The 21,447-nt window shown below is 43.1% G+C and overlaps 1 protein-coding gene across 2 annotated transcripts in view; it reads left to right on the top strand.

The window, feature by feature from the left end:
* The window catches only part of NPAS2 (neuronal PAS domain protein 2), a 43,336-nt gene extending 22,237 nt beyond the window's left edge, over window positions 1-21,099 (top strand). Inside the window, exons 6-16 of one of the 2 annotated variants that reach the window (XM_067289710.1) lie at window positions 165-283; window positions 2,621-2,703; window positions 3,655-3,761; window positions 4,993-5,140; window positions 5,751-5,832; window positions 6,545-6,686; window positions 7,409-7,515; window positions 7,687-7,779; window positions 14,019-14,165; window positions 20,108-20,302; window positions 20,922-21,099. In XM_067289710.1, coding sequence (XP_067145811.1) covers window positions 165-283; window positions 2,621-2,703; window positions 3,655-3,761; window positions 4,993-5,140; window positions 5,751-5,832; window positions 6,545-6,686; window positions 7,409-7,515; window positions 7,687-7,779; window positions 14,019-14,165; window positions 20,108-20,302; window positions 20,922-20,981 — 1,283 coding nt within the window. In that variant the 3' untranslated portion in view covers window positions 20,982-21,099. The remainder of the gene's footprint in view (window positions 1-164; window positions 284-2,620; window positions 2,704-3,654; window positions 3,762-4,992; window positions 5,141-5,750; window positions 5,833-6,544; window positions 6,687-7,408; window positions 7,516-7,686; window positions 7,780-14,018; window positions 14,166-20,107; window positions 20,303-20,921) is intronic. The other variant, XM_067289709.1, reaches the window with a different exon arrangement.
* The last annotated feature ends 348 nt before the right edge of the window (window positions 21,100-21,447 follow it).

The raw sequence follows: 21,447 nt of genomic DNA on the forward strand, positions 1-21,447 counted from the left end.
TAACATGACTGACTTGGATTTAAATATATGCATATCAGCTTTAAAAGCTTTTAGAGCACTTCTCTGAATAAAATTAGTATTAGCACTCTTCAAGTGCGCAAAATATTCAGGGGAGTAAATCTCGTATGAGGCATGACTCAGGGTCTTGTTTTTTTCCTACCTAGTGCCTAACTCCACTTGCAATGGCTTTGATGATGCCGTTCCAAGGGCTTACAGAACATCACCAGGAAAGCAGATCTGCTTTGTTGCTACTGTTCGTTTGGCAACGCCTCAGTTTTTGAAGGTAAGTGAATATCCTGGATTCCATTCATTTTAGAAGCTCTCAAAACATTTCCAGATTGGGTACATGCAAAATTCTAAATTTTGCTAATTGAATGGATTACAGATATCACATTTCATGCATAAAAAATCCAGTGAAGAGGATTATCGGTGTGAACGGGATCTGTAGAAACAATATCCTTTCTGTCCTGCCTTGTGCAGGAAATGTAAACCTTACTTGCATTAGGAATTGCAATGTCACTTTAAAATTAGGATGTTCGTTGCAACTTTCTGTTCTGTCTGCAATGGGACAGGGTACAGATGGCTACCTACACTTTCATTTGGGTTCCTTGATGTCTTTGTGTTGCTAGCCTTCCTCCTCCCAAATCTTGATACTAAAATAGTTGCTTCTGGAAATAAAGATGGACCATTCAACCTTGTGCCTGACACTGCAGTTCTCTAATTAGCAAATGTGAACCATTGCCTCAAATGTCCCGTCCTCAGAGGTTAAGAGATTAAAAAGTCTAATTGAGACAAAGCCTGTATGAAATCACTGCTCCCTTGGCCTGACTCTATTACTGCACAGGGACCTTTCAGGGCAATCTTGACTGATTCATAGCCCTGACAGTCAAGCAGAGTTTTTTTCTGGGTAAGTAAGAACACATTCCATAAATCTTAACCATAGTAATCATATTAGTAGTCAAGGCCAGAGTTAAGGTTGCTCTGGGATCCTTGTAAATAAATGTCCTTATCTTTGTGCAACTAACATCTCAAAACAAACTTAGTGCTAGGGAGAAAGCAGCTTTTGAACAACCCAGAGAAGGCTTTAGCCGTCAGGAAATTCTGAACATTAATCTCCTAAATTCACCTGGGTGAGTCATTTAACCCATGGTCTTGACTTTCTCCTCTAAAATGAAGTCAAAAACATTTCTCTGACTAGCTAGGTAAGGCAGAATTGGCATTTTGGTGTCACACAGCAATGCCTGCACACTGCACCTGAACAGCTCCTGAACTTTAGGGTATTTTCTTGGTCAGCATTGATTTTGCTGTACGCTGGAGGGAAGGAGAGAAGAAATAGAGAGATATGTGAAGCCTTTTGCCACTGTACAGCCAGCAACTTTAATCACTTTTGTTGAGTATTAATATATATCAAAGAAACACTTGATGGCAGTGTCACCTCAGCTTTTTCTGTGGTCCTAAGAGGGTTGAAAATATCATTGGCCTGAAAGACTTCTCTCCCAAAGAGTGAGAGCAGAAATAGAGGTAGCAGAGGGACGATGGGAGGGTGTCATGAAGCCCACAGCCCAGCAGGAGACGGCACCAGGGCGAAGGGGTCAGCCTGCTATTGTGGGACAGGGGCAGACCAAAGGCCTCTTACCAGTGAAGATGGGACCCTCCTGCAGGAGTGACAAGGGGGAAATGGTAACCCTGGACAAGGTGCTGGAAACCACAAAATCCTGAGTATTGATGCTGGCTCCTTAGATGACTGGCAAGTCCCAGGCCAGGGTCTCCAGGCTCACATGGCCTCATCCACCAAGTGTCAGAGGGAGGAGGATGAGGCTTACTGGGCGCTCGCTTGAGGGAGAGGTGTCAGGGTGTCCTGTGAACCGTCGGGGAGTGAGAGATGGATGGGAGAGGAGTGATCGACAGCCAGGAGCTTGGAGGAGAGGTGCACAGGGCTAAGAGCAGACCATGGGGCATGCTGGCATGTGCAATGCCGTCCTTCCTCTCCTTCTTACCTCCACCCCAATAATTAATTATTATCAATGGTGTTGTAATCCTCATCCCTCTGCACCAAGGAGTTTCTGCCTCACAAAGAGCCCTGTGTCCTACCTCCTGTAATACATTTACTAATTATCATTATCACAAGCTCAGAGGGCTGTTGTGAGTCTTAAGGGCCAGATTATTCCTGGCTGACATTGGTGTACCAAGGGAATGACAGCAGGACTAAAGTGAAAGGCAAAGCTGCTGCCTTTGTTTGATGGCACCCACATGCAGTCTCTGTACTTGGGTGCTCAGGGACAGAGCCGGGGCACCCTGGCTGCCCTGGGTTCGGTGCCCTGCTCTCCCCCACAGGCTGCAGCGCTGAAAAACCCATTTACTCTTTCAGTGCATAGTTCCCCCATCCATTAAGTGGGAAAGCCACGAAACCCTTGGCACCCTGAGGAACAGTCATGACTCTGAACTCCTGCAAAAATGTGGGCATTGCTTAATACAATAAATTGCTTTTTGGAATGAGCAGGGGATGTATGAATTTTCTGGTTTATCTTCTTATGCATCATGTATTTATAGCTAACAAAAGCTGCATGAAGCAGGGAGGTGAAGCTGCAACTCTCATTAAGTAGGTTTTCTTTGCATACAGGAGATGTGCATAGTTGAAGAACCTTTGGAGGAATTCACTTCAAGGCACAGTCTAGAATGGAAATTTTTATTCCTGGATCACAGGTTGGTGACAAGAAAAGCACTCTTGATAGTGTTTTGTGCTTGTTTGCTGCTATTTTCATAAGTACAATTCTCTCAAATAGTGTTATGCTTCACATCTAAGTCACATGAAGAGGAGGGCTACCACTAAAATTCCTACAAAAGCTGATGTTTACTATTTTACCTTGCATTTATTTTTATTAGACTCTAAAAACAAAGCCACTCTGTTTCTCAGACAGAATTTTTGATTAGCCTGTTCTTGTTTATTTTAAAAATATCAATGGACCAAAGCCTGTAACACGACAGAAAATGTCTAGTTGTTACACAGCGGTGGAAATCATTCTTTCAAAACCGAGCCACTGATTAAGTGTGCGATTCTCACCGAGTTAGGGAGGGAAAGTCTGTGCTGGCCTGAGGCAACCATGCTGGCAAAGGTACAAGGCAACTGCGTAAGCACTGCACGGTCCAGCTCTGCAGACACCCAGAGAGATATGGCACAAATGAGCTCCCTTCCTACTGCTCTAGTCTCAACAGATGATGGCTTCTTATCACCTGGACACACTTTTTTTCCTGTGCAGGACATGTGGGAACTGTAGCAGAGCCCCTGCCGTAGGAACACACAGGGAACGACCCCCTTAAAGCAGGTTCCTGTGCAAAGATCCTTTAGAAACCGAGCTGCTTTCCACAACTACGTCTTCCCTGAAAAGAGGAGGGTCTCATAGGCCTTGCCCTGGGGAGGAGGAGAGCATCTCAGCAGCCCTCTAGCACCGCTGTGCAGCTGCCGGCCCCAGCTGCAAGGCAAACTCCAGCGGGACAGCAGGGCACCCGGGGGGAGTCAGGATCCAGTCCCCTGGTGGGGGGCTGGACACGTGCAAGTGAGAGCAGGATTTGGGCTTGCGGATATCCGCGGCAACGTGCGGAACTGCTGTTTGCTTCGTGGTTGTACCAATTCGCTTCTATTGTGCCTAAACATAGAGCGCCGCCGATTATAGGATACTTGCCTTTTGAAGTGCTGGGTACTTCTGGCTATGACTATTACCATATAGATGACCTAGAGCTGCTAGCAAGGTGCCATGAACACTGTAAGTATTGCATAGCCCAAGTTGCTGTTACTTAACCGGGACACCTCTTTTCAATAAAATGTCGTTTCAATTAAAATAGGTTTCAACTTGGAAGGTGAGGTTCTGACCTTTGCTACAAGGCTGTATGTCTTGGTGGAGTTACAGCAGACTGCGCACACGGTAGCTGAGCAGTCTGGGCCAGACTTCTTTAGCTGTGAAAAGACCAATTTTACCTTCCGTATGCCCAGAAGTAGTCAGTAAGACTCACTGAATGGATAAGACATGCCAGATTTGACTCCCACTCTGTTAGTAAAAAAATACACAGAATAACTCAAGCAATCCCAGAGGAGATCATGTTTTTAAAATTCTTTCAGATTATTTACCCTAATGTTGTTCACTGTGTATTTAGGATTACCTGTGATTATTTGAATATAGTCTATTAAAATTTAACTGAAAAAATCTTTCTTTAAGTAAAGAAAATGAGACAATTCTTTTCAAATATTTGCTTACAGAACTGATTGGAACATCTCGGTCTTACTATCTCTGTGTGGCCTGAAAATATGCAGACAAAATTAGTTTTTATGTGTTGACTTTAAAATATAAAAAGGTTAAATATGGGCATGTGTGAGAACCCCCTGCAATCACTGGAAAAACAGCAGGGATGAATTTGGTCCATGAGTCTTTAAAACCTTTAGATACATTGCAGCTTACTGCACTCTGAATTCTTGTCAGACTGGGAATTTTCTTTCTGTTCCAAATGATTTTTATCTTAGCACGATTTTATCCCTGTATACTCACTTCTTTCTTCACAGTCACTGAAATCCATCTGCACAGACTATTCATCTTTTCAAGCATTTTTATCCTGTATTTTTCTGATATAGAACTTAAGATGATCACTCTTAGAAATTAACCCCAGTTGCTTAATTAGGTAGTAGGTGATCAGCCCATAAACTAGGGAAAGATTTATGCTTAAGCTGTAGAAGATATTAATGTGTTAGTGTCCAAAGTTAAGGGTAATTGTACTATTCAAGAATTTACTGTTTGAAGTGCTAGAAAAAGATACCTACTGATCTTTATATTTGCTTTATCATTAGAGTCACAGGCCCTCACACTCAAAAGGTGTTTAGGCTCCTACCTCCCTTGGAAATCAACAGGAATTAGGACCTGGGCCATAGATATTTTTGTCCCATTTCTTGCATTTCACATCATTTTTCACATTGTGCTACAAGCTGTGTATCTTTTCTGATGACAGTGATGCAGTTTGGCAAGGGGAAGTCTTGTTGCTATCGGTTTTTGACCAAAGGACAACAGTGGATCTGGCTGCAGACCCATTACTACATCACGTACCACCAGTGGAACTCTAAGCCGGAGTTCATTGTGTGCACACACATGGTAGTAAGGTACGGAAAGCCATCACAGTCATAGCAAACAGCAGGGATGTAAAGGACAGTAAGATAAGGGCATTCTAATTATTGCAAGCATTTCTCTTAGAAACATGAATGTGTCTTTTATGTAATAAAAATTAAGTCTGAATTCGGTGAAAAAAGTAACTTTATTATAGAAAAATGAGCAGACTAAGCCTTATTCCATGCTAAGCTTCACTTATTAACCATTAGTTTAGAGACAGATTAACTGCTGCATTTTTCCATTTTGTGTAAAAACAGGGAATAAACAGATGCGTTGACTGTTCAGTTCCTGAAATTCTTACGCTGCAGTTTAAAAGAGATGTATGGAAGCTTTCTAATGAAGTTCTAACATGATCTTGAGATGTGAATTTGACCTCAGCTCTTTAATATATCTCTTAACTCCACAAATATAGGAACTGAGCAGAAACTGAAAATTAAAACGTGGTATCTCAAATTTTGTGCAGTAGCATATGACTTCAGTGATTTTCAGTTGTTCATTTAACCCGTAAAATGTTATAGTAATTTGTGCCTTTATTTGCTTAAAGCATATTTTATGAAATATAGCCATATAATGTTGAAACATAGAATTATATTTTACAATCAGTTATGCAGATGTTCGGGTGGAGAGGAGACAAGAGATGGGCTTGGAAGAAGTGTCCCCAGAGGTTGTGTCCTCAGCCCTAAAGGTACAAGACAAGTTTTTTTGTGAATATATGCAGCAATCACAATCTGTTCCTATGTCAACATCATCAAAGACTTCAGCATTGTCTTTGTGGGAGGATTCCTTCAACCTCAGAATTCATTGCTCACTTGAATAATTTTCAAATAAATTGGATAAGTTCATGAAAGGATAAACCTGGAGAACAGTAACTGCCATGAAATATGTGGAACGTGGGCAGGGGCAATGTGAGCTATCTCCATGTTCCTCCAACAAAGTACTACAGTTTTGAGATTCATTTGGACATGTTCTGGCAATCCTTTCTTGACAATATGTATGTGGCCTGCTGAGGGAAGGGAACGCAAACTCCTCCTCAATGCATCGCTGAGTGTCTCTCACAGGTTGTAGTGACTGTCACATCCAACTGAATGCAAAAGATTCAGCAGAACATTTCAAAGCACAAAATGACCATGGCAGTAGCTTGCTACTTCTTTCCACCTCAGTAAAAGCGCATTGGAAAATGAATCAGTAAAATGCTGTTTGTAAAGGACATCGACATTTGGGCCTAGGTTTTCTGCTAGCCTACTGGGGAATAGCTCTTCTCAAGTCATTTCAGGCTAGCCAAAGAAGTGGGTCTGCAAGAATTACCATATGCATGACAAAATGTTTTTACTCTGACAGATGTTTTAGTTATTCCTTTTTTGTTTTGTTTTGTTTTGTTTTGTTTTGTTTTGTTTTAGGACAGTGGCCCTAGCTTGGATCCCGAGCAGCACTTTAATGCACTCGATATTGGTGCCTCAATCCTCAGTGCTAGTCGGACACCCTCAGTGTCATCCAGGAGCTCACCAAAATCCTCTCACACACCGAAGTCAGACCCTGCATGTGAGTGGCATTTCTGGGTTACTGTATTATTCTAAATTTAGCCAAGTTACAGAATGTGTGTCTCTATACCACAGCTGCTAATTTAACAGTTATTTATGAGATATCAATAATATGTGTTTGTCACTCACAATGAAGTGCATAATCTGAAATTATAACATACATGAGGGAAGGTTCTAGTGCAACCATCCATACACTGGGAAACGGGTAGTGGGACTAGCCACGACACCTGCTGTTTAGATTTACTATGAAAATGAAGACTTTTGTCTTCAGATTTGAGGGTCTCAGGACAAGCAGTGTGAGGCCCATCCTGACTTACACAAGCAGTAACAGCCTGTGGGTGATATTCTTTTGGCCAGGACTCAGGATGCTCCAGCCATGACTTGGGCACACCTTATGCACTCTTTCTGCTCTCTGGTCTGGAAGAAAAGCTGATGAGCTAACTTCATATAAAGAGAGTTCCAGCTGTTTTAGAACCAATGTTGGGTCCCTTTGCTCTGTTCATTGGAGCACAGACTCATAATCTGTCTCACTGACTTTCATCTTTGCCCAGATCTTCCTTCTCAGTTTGATTTTACTGCAGTTGAAGTCAACAGGAAGAGCCTTGACTCCAGCTGGAATTTAGCCAGACCACACATCACTTTTAGACATGTCTCATTCCAACTCTGACTTAAAATGATCATGATTTTTCAGTTTGTGAGAACTCACTGATACTTTTCTTACAGCTACACCGACAAAGCTGATTGCAGAGCCTAACACTCCCTTGCAAAGAACTCCTAGCACGCAGCAGGATTTGTCTGTGCATAGACTCAGTCAGCCTACTGCTCTTCAGGTAACTTTACACACGGTCATAGAAATAGGCTGAAGGTTTGAAGCATATGCCACATATGCAGCTTAGCAAGTAAAAAAGACTTACGCAAAGGCCATGGCATTAGAAGAAATCTAAAATTTAAAGGAGCCAAATTTATAAATTAAGTTTTGTTTTGTTTTGTTTTTAACCTAGGTTTCTTTGCCTTCTCAGACTTCGTGTGAGCTTCTCCCACAGCAGTTGCTGCCACAAGCAACTTTGCCAAATCAGCCTGCACCTCTGGCACAGGTTAGTTGGGGGCTTGGAAATGGAATAGGTCACTTATCTATCCCCTGATATTTTCTCCCATCATCTACTGAATAAATTGACAGAGTCCAGGGTTTTTAGGATACTTCTATAGTAGTTAAAACCCCCAAATCCACCAGCTCTCAACTCTTAAAATATTGTGGGAGTGTCATCTGAATGACTACTTGTGTGTTTAAACATATATTTATATACAGACACTCACAGCAGAAGCACAGGTGCATGTATATCCAGGTACACACCCACATCTCTGTCATAGGAGGACAAAAAGCAACAAGATGGAAAAACAGGTTTCAACCCTGCCTCTTCAGAATCAAGGTCCTGATGAGAATTAAAAAACAAAAACAAAAACAGACGATTAATCCTCCTAAAAACCCTTGTTTGGCTGTGCCGATGCAGAACTAACCTGCAGTAAGGGACACATTTTAAAGGTTAACAAGACCCATTTTGAGAGATTGCCGGTAACAACGAGGATGCTGCTAGAGGCTAAATCCTCCTCTGAAGTCTATTAACCCACATCTCAAAAGCAGGTGATGGCCCAAAAACCCAATCCCTGTGTTTCACTGGCAGTGGATTTCAAAGGAGCAAATTTGAGTAGCGTGTTCCCATTGCACTGTTTCTGGCCTGTGACCATGCTGTGATGATATCCTGCCACCCTATAATTTGGGAAGTGACTGAGGCCTGGACCTTGGTGGCTTCTACCACTTGTACCCTGTACTTCCTCGCAGGATCCCAGAGTTTCTTCCTGTAGTATATAAAACATATAAAGTCTGGAGGATCCCAGCTTTAAAATAACAAATTCTCATTTATCTTTTATGTTTAACATTCTTTTCACGACTCCACACCAGCCTGCAATGAAGAAACAGAGTATCAATTACCTGCTCTGAGCATTCACTTTCTTTTGCAGATATTTTTCTCTGCTATTCATTAATGCATTTCAAAACATCCATTAGTTTATTTATATAAACCTGTGCATGTTTTGCTTGACTCTTTTCTACTCCCCTTTCTTCCCTATCAAAACTCATTCAGGAGAGATGCTTTTTGGTTGTTTACTGAAAGCCCAGTTTAACAGGCTTACTGACATTCCTGTTCCATTGCTTCTCAGCCAAATCAGAGTATTCTTCAGTGGCACAGCCAGCAGTTCTGTCTCTTTGGACTGGCTAAATTTGGGGAAAATGAACAGGGCTGAACTGAGTCTGTCTAAATAAGCAGTCCTCTGGTGATCACCTGTTTGAGTGGCAGCAAGGCTCAGTCAATCACAGCAGTGCCCCTAGAGAAGCTCATGCAGACGCTTCTCTTATTGCGAAGCATGAAAATAGCACCGCAGGATCAGCTCAGGTTGCTGCGGCTCGCACTTCATACAAGACACTCCTGGAAAAGGTAGTAACTCTCCACAGATTTGGGTGATTTTTCATAAACTATTAATTTCTTTCTGTACTTGCCACCTGAAAATAATAAACATGCCAGCCTACAGCAACATAATCCATTATTTAGCAAGACAAGAAAAAGATTCATCCTATGTGCCTACAGCACTAAGTGAATGAGTGATGAAATCCAGGTATAGTATAGAAATCCAGGCATACTTTCCACAGTTACAGTTCCTCAATTTGCTAGTTGATCATTTCTCAGAAGTTTAGCAGCAGAACAAGAGCTCATTATTTTTAGAACTATGATATCTACTCCTCTACCACAAATATGCCAGAGTCACTACTGAATTATTCCCGTATCATTTTACCATGTCACTATTTCAAAGAAAGTTGCACCTCTGCTACAGGCCACAAAACTTACAGCACTAGATTGCCTTTTCCCCTACATACAAATGCAGTTTAGACCAAAGATCCTTTTGTGCTGACAAAATCATGCCACGGACCCCAATGGAAATGGTGCTCAGGCAAGTCAGTCGCTTTGCTGTAGACCTAGAAGCAACAGTTTCAGAAGCTGCTATCCGCCAGCTTTTTGCTGCTCACCCTGGACTGAAGTTTAGCGGTGGAAGCTGCTAAAACGAAGTTTTCTGAGTGTGTGCATGCAGGGCCAAGGCACTTTTCCGGGAGTCCTTGCAAGGGCTTGTCTGTGGGAGCCTGAACGTCCAGCCAAGGGGTAGCAGCGAGGGAAGGACATTTCAAGCAGCCACAAGTGCATCTGCAGCCAACAGCTAGCTCTTGCCTCAGGCGCCATCTGCTTGAACTTTGATTAGTTTATTTCAAGCAAATGCTGTCTTGTCTTTGTCGCCACCTAAATACAGTTTTAGATTCCGACTTGCCGATTTGCCTGAATAAGCCCTAAAGCACAGTGCTAGGTGCCACTTGAATGTAAGTGGTTTACTTCAAACCAAGCGCTCCCCATTCAAATATCTGTTTGTTTGTCTTGCTCATTGTAATAAATTAAATCTCCTGCAACACAGCGGGTGTTGATGACTAAAAATCAGTACTAATACTTCTGTTTGGGAATGAACAGGCATCATTCAGAAGGCAGGAGGAATGAACAAGTTGTTCAGTGAGCAGCAAAACTAACGAAACCTGGTTTCCTAGGGATTGCGCCTTGCGGCTGGACTTCCAGTGCCCTGCAAGGCTGGCGCGTGGTCCCAGCCTCTCTGTCAGGAGGGGGACTAAGGGGTCCCGCAGCTACGGCTGAGGCTACTAGCGGCTTTGCTCAACTGCAGCTTTCATGAAAATTATAGCAACTTGAGGCTTTCGAGACTCTCGTGACTCCATTGCATGTCTCGAGTTTTGGCCAACAGGATTGGAAGTTGGAAGGCAGGAGGAAATTAAAGCCTCATTTCTTTAGGAAACCATGCTAAAAGATAAATAGGGTCTCTTTCCTTTACCCAGCTACCTGTTTTCGTGACACTTATGGGAACATAATGTCATTGAGGTTTCTGTCTTTTTGTTCAACACGTTTGCAGTGGGCCAGGGGGCTCAAACGTGGCTGGGGCGCACCGTGGCAGCCGCACAGGCCGCAGCTCCCCTGCCCTCGCTTGGCAGCCCGGGGCCGCCCGCACAGCGGGCAAGAGCTGCGCACCCGCCGAGGGCACCGTGACCCCCACGACCCGAGGTGCCCGTGCTGGCGGGGGCGAATCGCACCCCAGAAGCGCCCTTCCCTCTCCAGGGGCCGCACAGCGAGGCTGCACGGCGTGCACTCCCACCCGGGCGAGAACACCTGCCCGCGCCATCGCAAAAGCCTCCCTTTTCTTTAAGAAACCAGACTAAAATTATCACTATTTGCATGTGTATGTGTGTGCGAGTTACCAAACCTTGATCAAACTGGGGGTGTTCTGCAATTACAGATATCCCACAGGTTTTGTCTTGCATGTTGGGCTGTATCTGGAAAGCTGCTACACATGTAACATTCCCTTTTCTGAGGACCAGAGGAAGTTTGTAAATAGCTAAGTGAGATGAATAGCAACTTTATCTGATGCTAAGGATAGAGTTAAAGCTGTGTAGTGTTTTCTGTGCAACAATTTGAGTTAAATGCTTTATTACACAATTACAGATTTCTTCCCTAATTAGTTGAGCAGTTAACGATCTTGAGATAAATACTCCCTGGTGCAGGTCAACTGCTGTTAGTGTCTCACTATACGGGGAAACAATGGAGGCTTCTTATCAGACAGGTCATTGCTAGAGTTGCCACCTAATTTTGGATTTGGAATGGGAAAGGGAAAAAAGAAAAGGAGAAAACTTCTTGTCTTCTTCCTTAATGGCTCTCATTCTAGTAGGCCAGCTAATTGTTGTTGTTGTTAAGTAAGTTGTTAACACAAAAAAGCACATGAGGAAGAAGATAAAAAGAAAATACTAGAAATGTACATCAAATATGAGAATGGAATAATAATTTAAAATCAAAAGCAATATTTTTTGTGTGCAGCTCTGCAAATCAAATTCAAATCTAAAACTAATGCTTGGACATAGAGATTGCTTCTTATTAAAGTATGAAATGGGTATAAAATTATTTCTTCTACAATTCTTTATATTTCTTATTTGAAGAAAATCAGGTTCCTTTCCCCAAGTGTCTTAAAGGAGTTCACACACCTGGACTGTTTCAAAGATAAATTTACCATTGGCAGGCCAGGTAGTTAAAATGAAACTTTTGCCTAAAACTGGTTTTTCTTCCTTTTTGATAAAGACCTTTTTAAAGAGTTAAGCGAAATCCTTAGCAACAGAATTAATAGAGAGAGAACAAGGTTCCAACATTTAGCTTTTAAAAAGTCCTGTACAGGCCCATGTTAAAGCAGGAATTAGCTGTGTCTCATCTAATCAAGCCTTTGCTCCATGGCGCAATTCCACTGCTAAAATCAGGGTGCGCAGGAGTCTGCGGAAACTCTGGGCCAGACTGAAACAAGGAGACTTGCACGCCCCTTGCAGTCACCTATCTTTGTTCCCAAACACCAGAGGTTTCCACCCGTCCATTAGCCAAGTTAATACTTTATACATGGAATAAAAGAAGCGGTAGCACTAGCTCTGACTTCTCCCCTTTAACACCAATCAGAAATAACACAAACTTCCCCTCAGGAGGTTTGACACCATTTTTCCGCCCCGGGAGAGGCCTGGGTTGCAGACGCCGGTGCTGTTGTTTAAAGGCAAGAGCAGCGCAGGCAGCAGCGCCCGAGGCAAAGCGCGCGCTAACCCCCGGGGCGGCTCACGCGAGCTGCTGCGACAGCGCTCGCAGGCGCCTCTGGCATCGGAGCGGGCTCCCCGGGCCTCTCCCAGCAAGTGAGCGTGCCACCTCAGCCGTCCTCCAGCTGCGATCCAGGCTGGCAAACAGACTCCCCTCGGCCTTGCCGAAGGAGGAAACTGCAGGCAACCGCTCTGAGCAGCGACCTCCTGGACGCCACCCTCCACCTGCGTAAATATATATCTCAAAAAAACCCTCTGAAGTTCTCTTCCCTTCTCACCTGAAGGGCATTTGCACAGAGGTTTCAGCTGTTTGTTGGAGGGAATGTGACGGCACTTTCACCCATGTAGCTGTTTCACAGCAAAGCAGTTAGCTGAGACAGATCTGACCTGTCGCATTTAGATTTCTCCAAGTGCCCTGAAATTCATTAAACTGTACAATGTCGCTAGCACCAGAGCACTCCCTAATTCCCCCCTTGTCACCTTTTTTGGTTTCCTATTTTGAAAAAGTGAAAGCCAGAAATAGTGTAAGCAAGTGCAATCCCATTAAGCAGGAAGGCTCCAGCAACTTGCAACATTTTTGCCTGCTCGCAAAGGGCCACTAAAAAAGCCCCAGGAACAACACACCATTTTCAAGTCACTGCAAGATTTTTTATTTTTCACCTGGACTCTCATAGCACTGCATGTTTTCAGAGAGATGTGGGATAGCCCGATTATGGAAAAGCTTTCAGATTTTTCAAAGAGTTGCGCTGTAGGATTTTTTCCAAAGTGTGGTTTTTACTTTTAGAATGGAAACTCATGCAAAGCAGCTACTCCAAAGCCAATTAAAGTAATAATTAACATTGGTGAACTTTAAATCATACCCTAAAACACCAACTGAAACTAGGAATTTATTACCATGTTAGTCTCCTCGGTGCTTATTGGATGATTCCCTTTTGTGCTAGGCATTGCTGCTATTGGATGTTTCACTTTCTTCTTCACCCCCATTAGTGATCTCCATTTTATATAATTATTTAGAATAGCTGTTTTGCTACTGAGCTTCACCATTCATTTTATGTCATGCATAAAAATAACTTAACAAGTATTTCTTGTAGTTTGACTACTACTCAGCTGTAGAAATCTAGAAAATATTCACTGTGGTCAGCCATTGCATGACAATATAATAAGTAATCAGCAGAATAAATCATTGCAGGACTGTTATTTCTGTGTAGGAAACGGGAAGTGTTAGTAAAACTCTTTGGAATATGAGGTTATGTCATGCTAAGGGCTCCAAACCACAGGTTAGTAATAATAATGCACTCCTTTGTCATCTAATTAATATGTGCTTGATAATGTTTTAAAGTAGCATATTCTCAAAAATAGTCACTGTCATGATTCACTAAAAGAACAGGGTCAGTTGTGAGCAGATCACTATAACTGAGGCAATTTAATATATGCATGTAAAATTGAAAATAGAACAGATTTATCTCTGCCTAGATGTTAGTATAAAAGTATTATACAGACATACTTTGTTCATTTGACTGTTTTACAGTCAAGAGACCAATAACTTCTTATATATTAACATAGTATTGAGGTCTGTCCCTATCATAATGACTGATTTTTTTTTTCCTTTTTTTTAAGTTCTCAGCACAGTTTAGCATGTTCCAGACCATCAAGGACCAGCTCGAACAAAGAACCCGGATCCTCCAGGCCAACATTCGATGGCAGCAAGAGGAACTCCAGAAAATACAGGAGCAGCTCTGCTTGGTCCAGGACTCCAGTGTACAGGTGAGGTGGTGCTGGAAGGGGCAGAGTGAAGCATCTTCTCACCTGGCATTTAATAGAGTTGGTAACTTCAATTTAGCTGCAGAGTCCATGAAATCTGGACATGAGAAAGCTAACTCATCTGAATGAGGATTTTGCCCTCTGCTAGTCTCCTGAGTAACCTACACTGAGAAAGATTGAGAGGCCTCTGGAAGAAGAAGAGGAAGAAATATCTCAACCATGGTGGGAAGAAATTAGGTTGTTCACAGTAGTACTTCAGTACTTCATCTACTGAGTCTTCAGACTGAGCAGCGATAATAACAAAGTGTTCAAGTTCAGACTCGGCAATGATCATGTCTCTCTAGTTCATTAGCTTCAGTGCTCGCTTCAAACGTGAATTACCAGTCCTCACTGTCACATCTATCCAGCTCTTCCTTGGCCAGCAGCCCTGTGCTTCTCCTGCCCACCCTCCCTCAGGCTCTCCCCAAGGGCTTGTCTCTTCCACTCGCTCCCTGCTTCCTTACCCAGCCCCAGCTTGGATACAGAGCACAAGAGATGACTTTCCTTGTCATATTATGAAAACAAAACAAAAAAAAACCCACCTCTGCTAGTGTTGATTTGTGTACACCTGAAAGGCCAACACTCCTGTCTGAGTTTGTCCTTCCCTGGACCAGCTAAGCCATTAGGGTCAAGCTGACTGAAGCTGCTATTCCTGTGTCTTTGGTACACCTCCTCCACTGAGCTAGAATTCACTAAGTACAATATCTGCTTTGTACTACCCTTTATGCCTGCTGCACCTTGTAAATAATAGCAAATGCAATTTGGTACATCTCAAGTTTCATTTAATGACAAATGGAGAAATCATCCAGTTTTATGGAAGTTTTCTAAAAGCGGACTGATTACTGCTATGTTCCTGTAATTTAACTAGGAATATCAAATTAAATGACCCTTGCTAGAAATGCTGCATTGGGGACCCACTGTGAGTATTGTACTATCCAGATTTTTTAGAAGGCAAGCTCTGTCACAGAAATGAACGTCCCACAGAACATTTTAAGCACAGTATAAAAACCTAGGACTCGCTGAAGTTAGTGGGGATTTTGCTCCTGACTTCCACAGAAATAGAATCTCACCTATAATCAGCATCTGTGAAATGCAGCTCACATATTAAAACAATTCGGGATTGTAGGCTTAGCTAATTAAGGTATCTGTGAACCCAAATTAGAAATTTTGCCACCTGAGTTGCTGCATATGCACTGCTAATAATATGACACAGCAATGATGGGTCCCAAAACCAGGACTCTCTGTTCCTGGTATCATATAAACATATAGGTAGACCAGGTTTAACATCAGTGTGTTTCTTCCATTGGTTCTGCATTGACTTTGATTAACGGGAAAGGAAATTCTCTTTGCAATTAACTGGCCTTTCAGTTCAGAATCATGTCATATGTCTGAAAGCTATTATTGTTATTACAAATATCAAGAGACATGATATTCTCACTTGCCCTCTTTTTAATTGGGCAAAAAACATTGCTCTCTCCTGGTGACATCTTCAATATTCATATTCACTGATCCCGTTTTTTTGCATAATTCAGACAAAAGTGGAAGATCAGAGCACCTTCTTATATGCAGGGAACGGATTTTACTTTTACTTAGCTGTCTTCCATATGTACTATGGTGCATTTAATAACCCAAAGACTGTGGGACAGATTCTCCTCTATGCTCCTGGGAGCTCAAGCAGAGAGAAGGAGAGGCCCAGGGTGGGTGGTTCTGTACCACTCAGCCCCTCCAGGTTTGTAGCTCTGAGTTACAGCATTCGTGCAATTCTGTCTCCCCCATGAAGAACGTGCCAGGTTGGACCCAGGGGAATATTTTTTCAAAACCCTACAAGTTGCCTGATGTTAGCACTGACCATATTGCAGCTCATTACGGATGCAGAACAGAGGGGAACTGGAGGGTGGCTTGGAAATGCAGGGGCTGCTGTATCTGCCTGGGGGGGCACAGCTGGACTGGGAGGGCCAGCATTTGTAGTCTGAGTGCCTTTTGGTCTCTTCCGAACAACTAGACAAAGCAGTGAGATTTGAGTGGTCACACTGACTTATGACCAGGACCTTCTTCTTCTCCTCCAACTTTCTCTAGATTAAAAAAAGAAATTACTGTGCTGTTAAAGGGATAAAGCGAGATGAGGAATTAGGTTTGTCTTATGCAAACCATCAGGAGCAATTTAAAATAAAGCCTCATATTTTTGCATACTGCACTCTTGTTACTCACAAGCAGTCAGGAGTAAACCATTAAATCAGAAATCAAACCATGTGCTTTGCCATACAGCTTTCATCATTCACGGAGCCCGATGTCTGAAGACTTTGGCCTGCATCTCTTATCAAACCCACAAAACATAGTACCAAAGAGAGGAGCATTACCATCAAGCATATTTCTGATCTCTTTAATATTCCACATGGAGAACGTGACTATGAGAGCTGGAAGCATGGGGGAGTGCCACAGGCTCTCTGAAAAGGGAGGCCTTTTCTCCAGTTTTCCCTCATTAGCTGTTTTATTAGCGTCCCTTCCACACTGATTCACTCCTTTCCACACAGAAGGGTACAGGTAGCTCTGTGGAGAATGGAGCCTGATTTCCATTTCCTTCAGGAGTCCGCCAAGAAATGCTTTCCCAGCTGGACAGATGTTGAGCACAATAGTTGGCATTAGTAACCATTTCCACGAACCTTGTGTGATGAAAGATGAAACTAGCAGGAGGGTTGTGGGCCTTGAACAAAAGTTTTCAAAAACCCATTAAATGCCTGTTACTGCTTCTCCTGAGAAATGAAAGTATTAGGGACAGGAGCAGCAAGTGAAACCTCAGAAGTCTGAAGGCTGCTGTGTCTATTCCAGATTTAAGCAGTCTAACTAATGAATTGTGGACGGAGAGGAAGGCAGAAGGGCTGAGCCTGACCAGCTTGCAAGAACTACAAATGAGACCATCTGTAGCCACCCATAATTTGCAAACCAGTCTCCCTTGGAAGTCTGTGAATCTCAGAGTGCCAGTACTGTACTTTTCATCTTTACATATTTTACAGAAAGGAAGAGTCTTGATATCTGTATGATGAGCCTGAAGGTTATAAGCCCAGTTATCCAAAGAATAGGTAGAGTCAAACAGCCACTTTTCTCTCAACGTCTTGCCAACACGATCCATGTATTAGCTGCAGGGACGTTTATCTGGGAAAGAGGGGGCAGCAGTGTCAGTGTGTCCCTTCTCTCTCTCTCACTGCTTTGCCGAGTATGTTAACAAGCTGGCCAATTAAAAAATATTTTTAAGATGCTTCACTGACTTGGCAGTACACAAAATCAGCCATGAGACATGTCATTATCCACAGTGCAGTTACGGGGCTGCTAATTTATCTCCTTGATTTGCTCAGACTGAGAAAGGTTTGTTTCTTATGGGGTTTCTGTTGTTGTTTAAAGCTATAGTATTTCAGCATTGCAGATGAATTCAGGCAGGACTACCACAGGAGATATTTTATGAAGAAACACTCGTAAGTGTTGTACAAATGAAGTATGTTCTTGCTTTTTATGCTTAACTAGCAGGTAGAAATTCCACTCCTCCAATCCTCTCTCAGGTTGACCCCTGTTTTGATGAGGCATCTTGAGTCTTCCTGTTCTGTGGGGACACAGGCTAAATGGCACCATTGCTTCTTGTCCTGGGCTTGTTTTTCCAGGGCATTTATGTTCTGATGGTAATAATGTTGCTTTGGCCATTATTAGGCAACAGAGAGTGTCTCTAGGTCTGCCTCTCGGGCTATGAACACATTAAAAAAGAAAGCTTTTTTACTGTGAACTTGGTTGTAATTCATAGGTTGTTAGCTGCCAACTGTTAATTGTGCACATTCCTATCCAGTGGCACACTCTGATAATTGCGAAGCAGGCTCCTCTGCTTTCTTTGAAGGATAAACTACTTTGCCTTCATCTCAAAGTAAAGCATGCACACAGGCAGTTCCCTGCAGAGTAAGTAATTTGCTATAAATTCACACCCTGCCTAACATTTGCATTGATAGGTGTTGAATTTGCATTGGATGAACTTAGTATTTCTCAGCACTGTGCACCACGTACAGGGAGGACGCTTACGCTACTGCTTTTAAAGGTCTTAATTTGTGGTGATCTTGCCAGTAACAGTGGGTTCACTTTCCACATCACATTTTTGAAACACACCACTTGCTTTACCTGTTCTGAATTTTATATCAAACAAGTGGCCACCAGTTCCATTGCTGGAGCTAACCAAATAAGTTCATTTACTAGGCATGTTCAAAGCTCAGCTTCTAAGTAGAGAAAATAAACAAGAAAATGAATTTTCATAATTTCTGTCTTTGATTTATTCATAATAAGACCTATTTACTTGGCAGAAGTTGCAAGACCATCTGTCTTTCTGATATGTAATGGCTCCAAACTCAGTGAGCAATGTTTTTGAAAGAAAACACTCGGAGCTAGTTTCAGACCTGCTGTGAGCAGCAACAACTCTGTTACTTGACCCATTTATTTATATCAGACATCTTTGAGATGTTGTTAAGCCTACAGCACCTGAAACAAGGCGTTGCTTTAGGACCATTAACATTTTCATTAATTGCCCTTCTCTCTCAACTGATTAATGTAAGCTTTGTCTGTACCTTTTTTCTGAGTAAAACTTGGCATACAGAAATGCATTGAAAATTTAACATTTTTAAATATAAACTGTGTTTTAAAAGCTAGATAAATACGTACAAATTTGATGGATCAACCCATACTTAGGCAACTGAACAGCAATTGTGTCAGGTCTTTGGAGAAAGGTATGTTTTTTTCCCAAAAGAAATTGCAGGGGACATGATAGTTTAGGGAATTGTTAATATAGCAATAAGCTGCAGAAAGGTGTACTAATTACTGGGCGTACCTCAGATGTACTGCTGGGTATGAGACTGATGGATGCATAATGAAGAGAGTAATTGTGATTCTGATTTCATTTAAACCACAAGTAGTTCCACTTAAATTAATGGTGTTGCACATGGGTAGTAGTGGTGGGGAATCAGAATAAGACCCAGGAATGCCTTCAACTACCAGGGAAGTGTAGCTTCCTACAGTCCTTGGCAGCAAGAGAATATCCGACTAGGTTTGATGCATTGCAAGGAGAGCTTGTAGCATAAATAATTTATAAAAAGATGCCTTTGTATGGCTATAAAAAAAACAAATAGCCCAGAGAAAAAGAAAAAAAAATCCAAAGCCCTATAACTTATATAAAGAAGAAACTTATAAAGAAGAAAGCCTCATTTTGCAACGCAAAACTGTGTCGCTTGCAGAAATAGTAGCAGAGGGGTTCTTAGTTCTTCTGCAGAAGCCAAACGCATGGAAGACCAGCAGGTGACAGTTACCTGACTGGAAATCACACAAATGACAGTGACTGCCTGTTTATGTGTCTCCTCAATGATAAGGACACCACCATGCAGCATGGACAACTCAGGCCTGCCTGTGACCTCATTAAAAAGATTCAACAGCCCAACTGCATTTATGGCGTTGAATTTTCAGAGGCAAACTCAAAAGTGGCCTTGGCTGAAAGGCAGGCTGATTTTGCTGAAGGGAGAAATGAAATGATTGAAAAGACAGGGAATGACTCTGTTCTCTCTGGAGACAGTGCCCCAGAACACCATGACTGTACAGTGAACCGCTGTTACAAGGACTGCACCTCCCCCACGGAGAGAGGACTCCTACCTTCAGGATGCATTTCATGAGTAATTAATACACTTTCAGAAGAAGAAAGAAAGAAAGAAGAGACAGCAGAACTGTTAATGTAGGAACAATATATGATTTCCAATTAACAGTAAATTTATAGTTAATTCAGAACTGTGATAACTTTATTTTAGAACATATCTTTGGATTTAACTCTGTCACCATCATTATCTCTATCTAGATAGCTAGGAGACGTGAATAAAACCTTTTCCTTTCTTTTCCAGATGTTTTTACAGCAGCCAACAGTGTCCTTGAGCTTTAGCAATATTCAACAGCCAGAGCCACAACAGCTACAGCAGAGGCCAGGCGTCATTTCTCAGCAGCAGCTTGTTCCCAGTCCTCAACTTCAAGGGCAAACTGCATCTTCACAAACAACGAACCAGCAAGTATTGAGAGAAGCCAGTGTGATATCAAGCCAGGTAATGATTTTTTTTGAACAGAGAAACGTTTGTATGGAAAGAAGACACTGAGCTGTTATTAAACAAGCAAGTAAAATCGTGTCAGTCCCATAAGTAAGGGTGTCTTTGCCTTTCCTTCCCTATTCCCTATATAAAGGGACCCTATATAAAGGGTCTGTCTACAGCGTTTACTTTCACTTAAATCCCTTTTATAAGATCCCAGCCAGCAGTGTTACTGGAGCAGCTGCTTCAGCTTTAAAACTGAGCAGGGGGAGCATGCAAAAGGTGTGGATGACCTATTTTTCTTCAGTTGGTCATGCAAGAAATCTGACTGACCACACTGTAAACCAGCAATATGGGTGTCAGCAGCGTGACCTCTCAGAATAAGCTTTAACCCTGCTCTTAAGGGTAGCTCACTCTCTGCAGCCAAACCAGTTCTTGACCAGAGGCCACTGACACAGCTAAACCTGCTGCAATGCGGTGGCACATTGGTGGACTACACAGAAATTGGCCTGAGACTCCCAAGTGGTGAGTGTAACAGACTCCCGTGCAGAGAAATAAATCTCACCTCCAGTTATTGATAAGTGAGACCTGTGAAAGCTCGGAGTAGTTTGGCACAGGCTTTTTTTTCTTATTGCAGATCTCCCAGCACTTCCAGCGTTCGCTCTTCCTGCGGTACCTTCCTTCCCAGAACACCTAGCTCCTATTCCTGTTATCAGAGTGTGCAGCGAGCACAGTCGCGCCATCATCTGCAGACCCCTCAGCTGCAACTTTTAACCTCCTACGTACCTGTAGGATAATGGCGCTATTAAAATAAAATGCGGATCTGTTTTATAAATAGCAAATAATAATAATAACAATAATTTCTTTAACGAGGTTTATTCCCCCCGCTGGGATTTTTGCAGGGCCCCAAGGCGGCGAGGAGCGCGGAGCCGGCGCCGGGCGGCGGCCGCCCCCCTCCCCGCGGCGCGCCGCCGCCACCGCCGTTCGCCGCCGCGGCGCCCCCTGGCGCCCTGCTGCGGGGCAGCGCCCCCGCGCCCCCCGCCGCCGCCGCCGCCGCCGCCGCCTGCGGCCACGACCAGCAGCTCAGGTAGGGCCCAGGCTGGGGGGCTGCGGGGCCCCTGCGTGGGGGGACGGAGCTGGCCGGGCCGCGGCGAAACTCCTGG

Source organism: Apteryx mantelli, chromosome 1 (assembly GCF_036417845.1).
Source record: "Apteryx mantelli isolate bAptMan1 chromosome 1, bAptMan1.hap1, whole genome shotgun sequence".
In the NCBI taxonomy this organism is placed as follows: Eukaryota; Metazoa; Chordata; class Aves; order Apterygiformes; family Apterygidae; genus Apteryx; species Apteryx mantelli.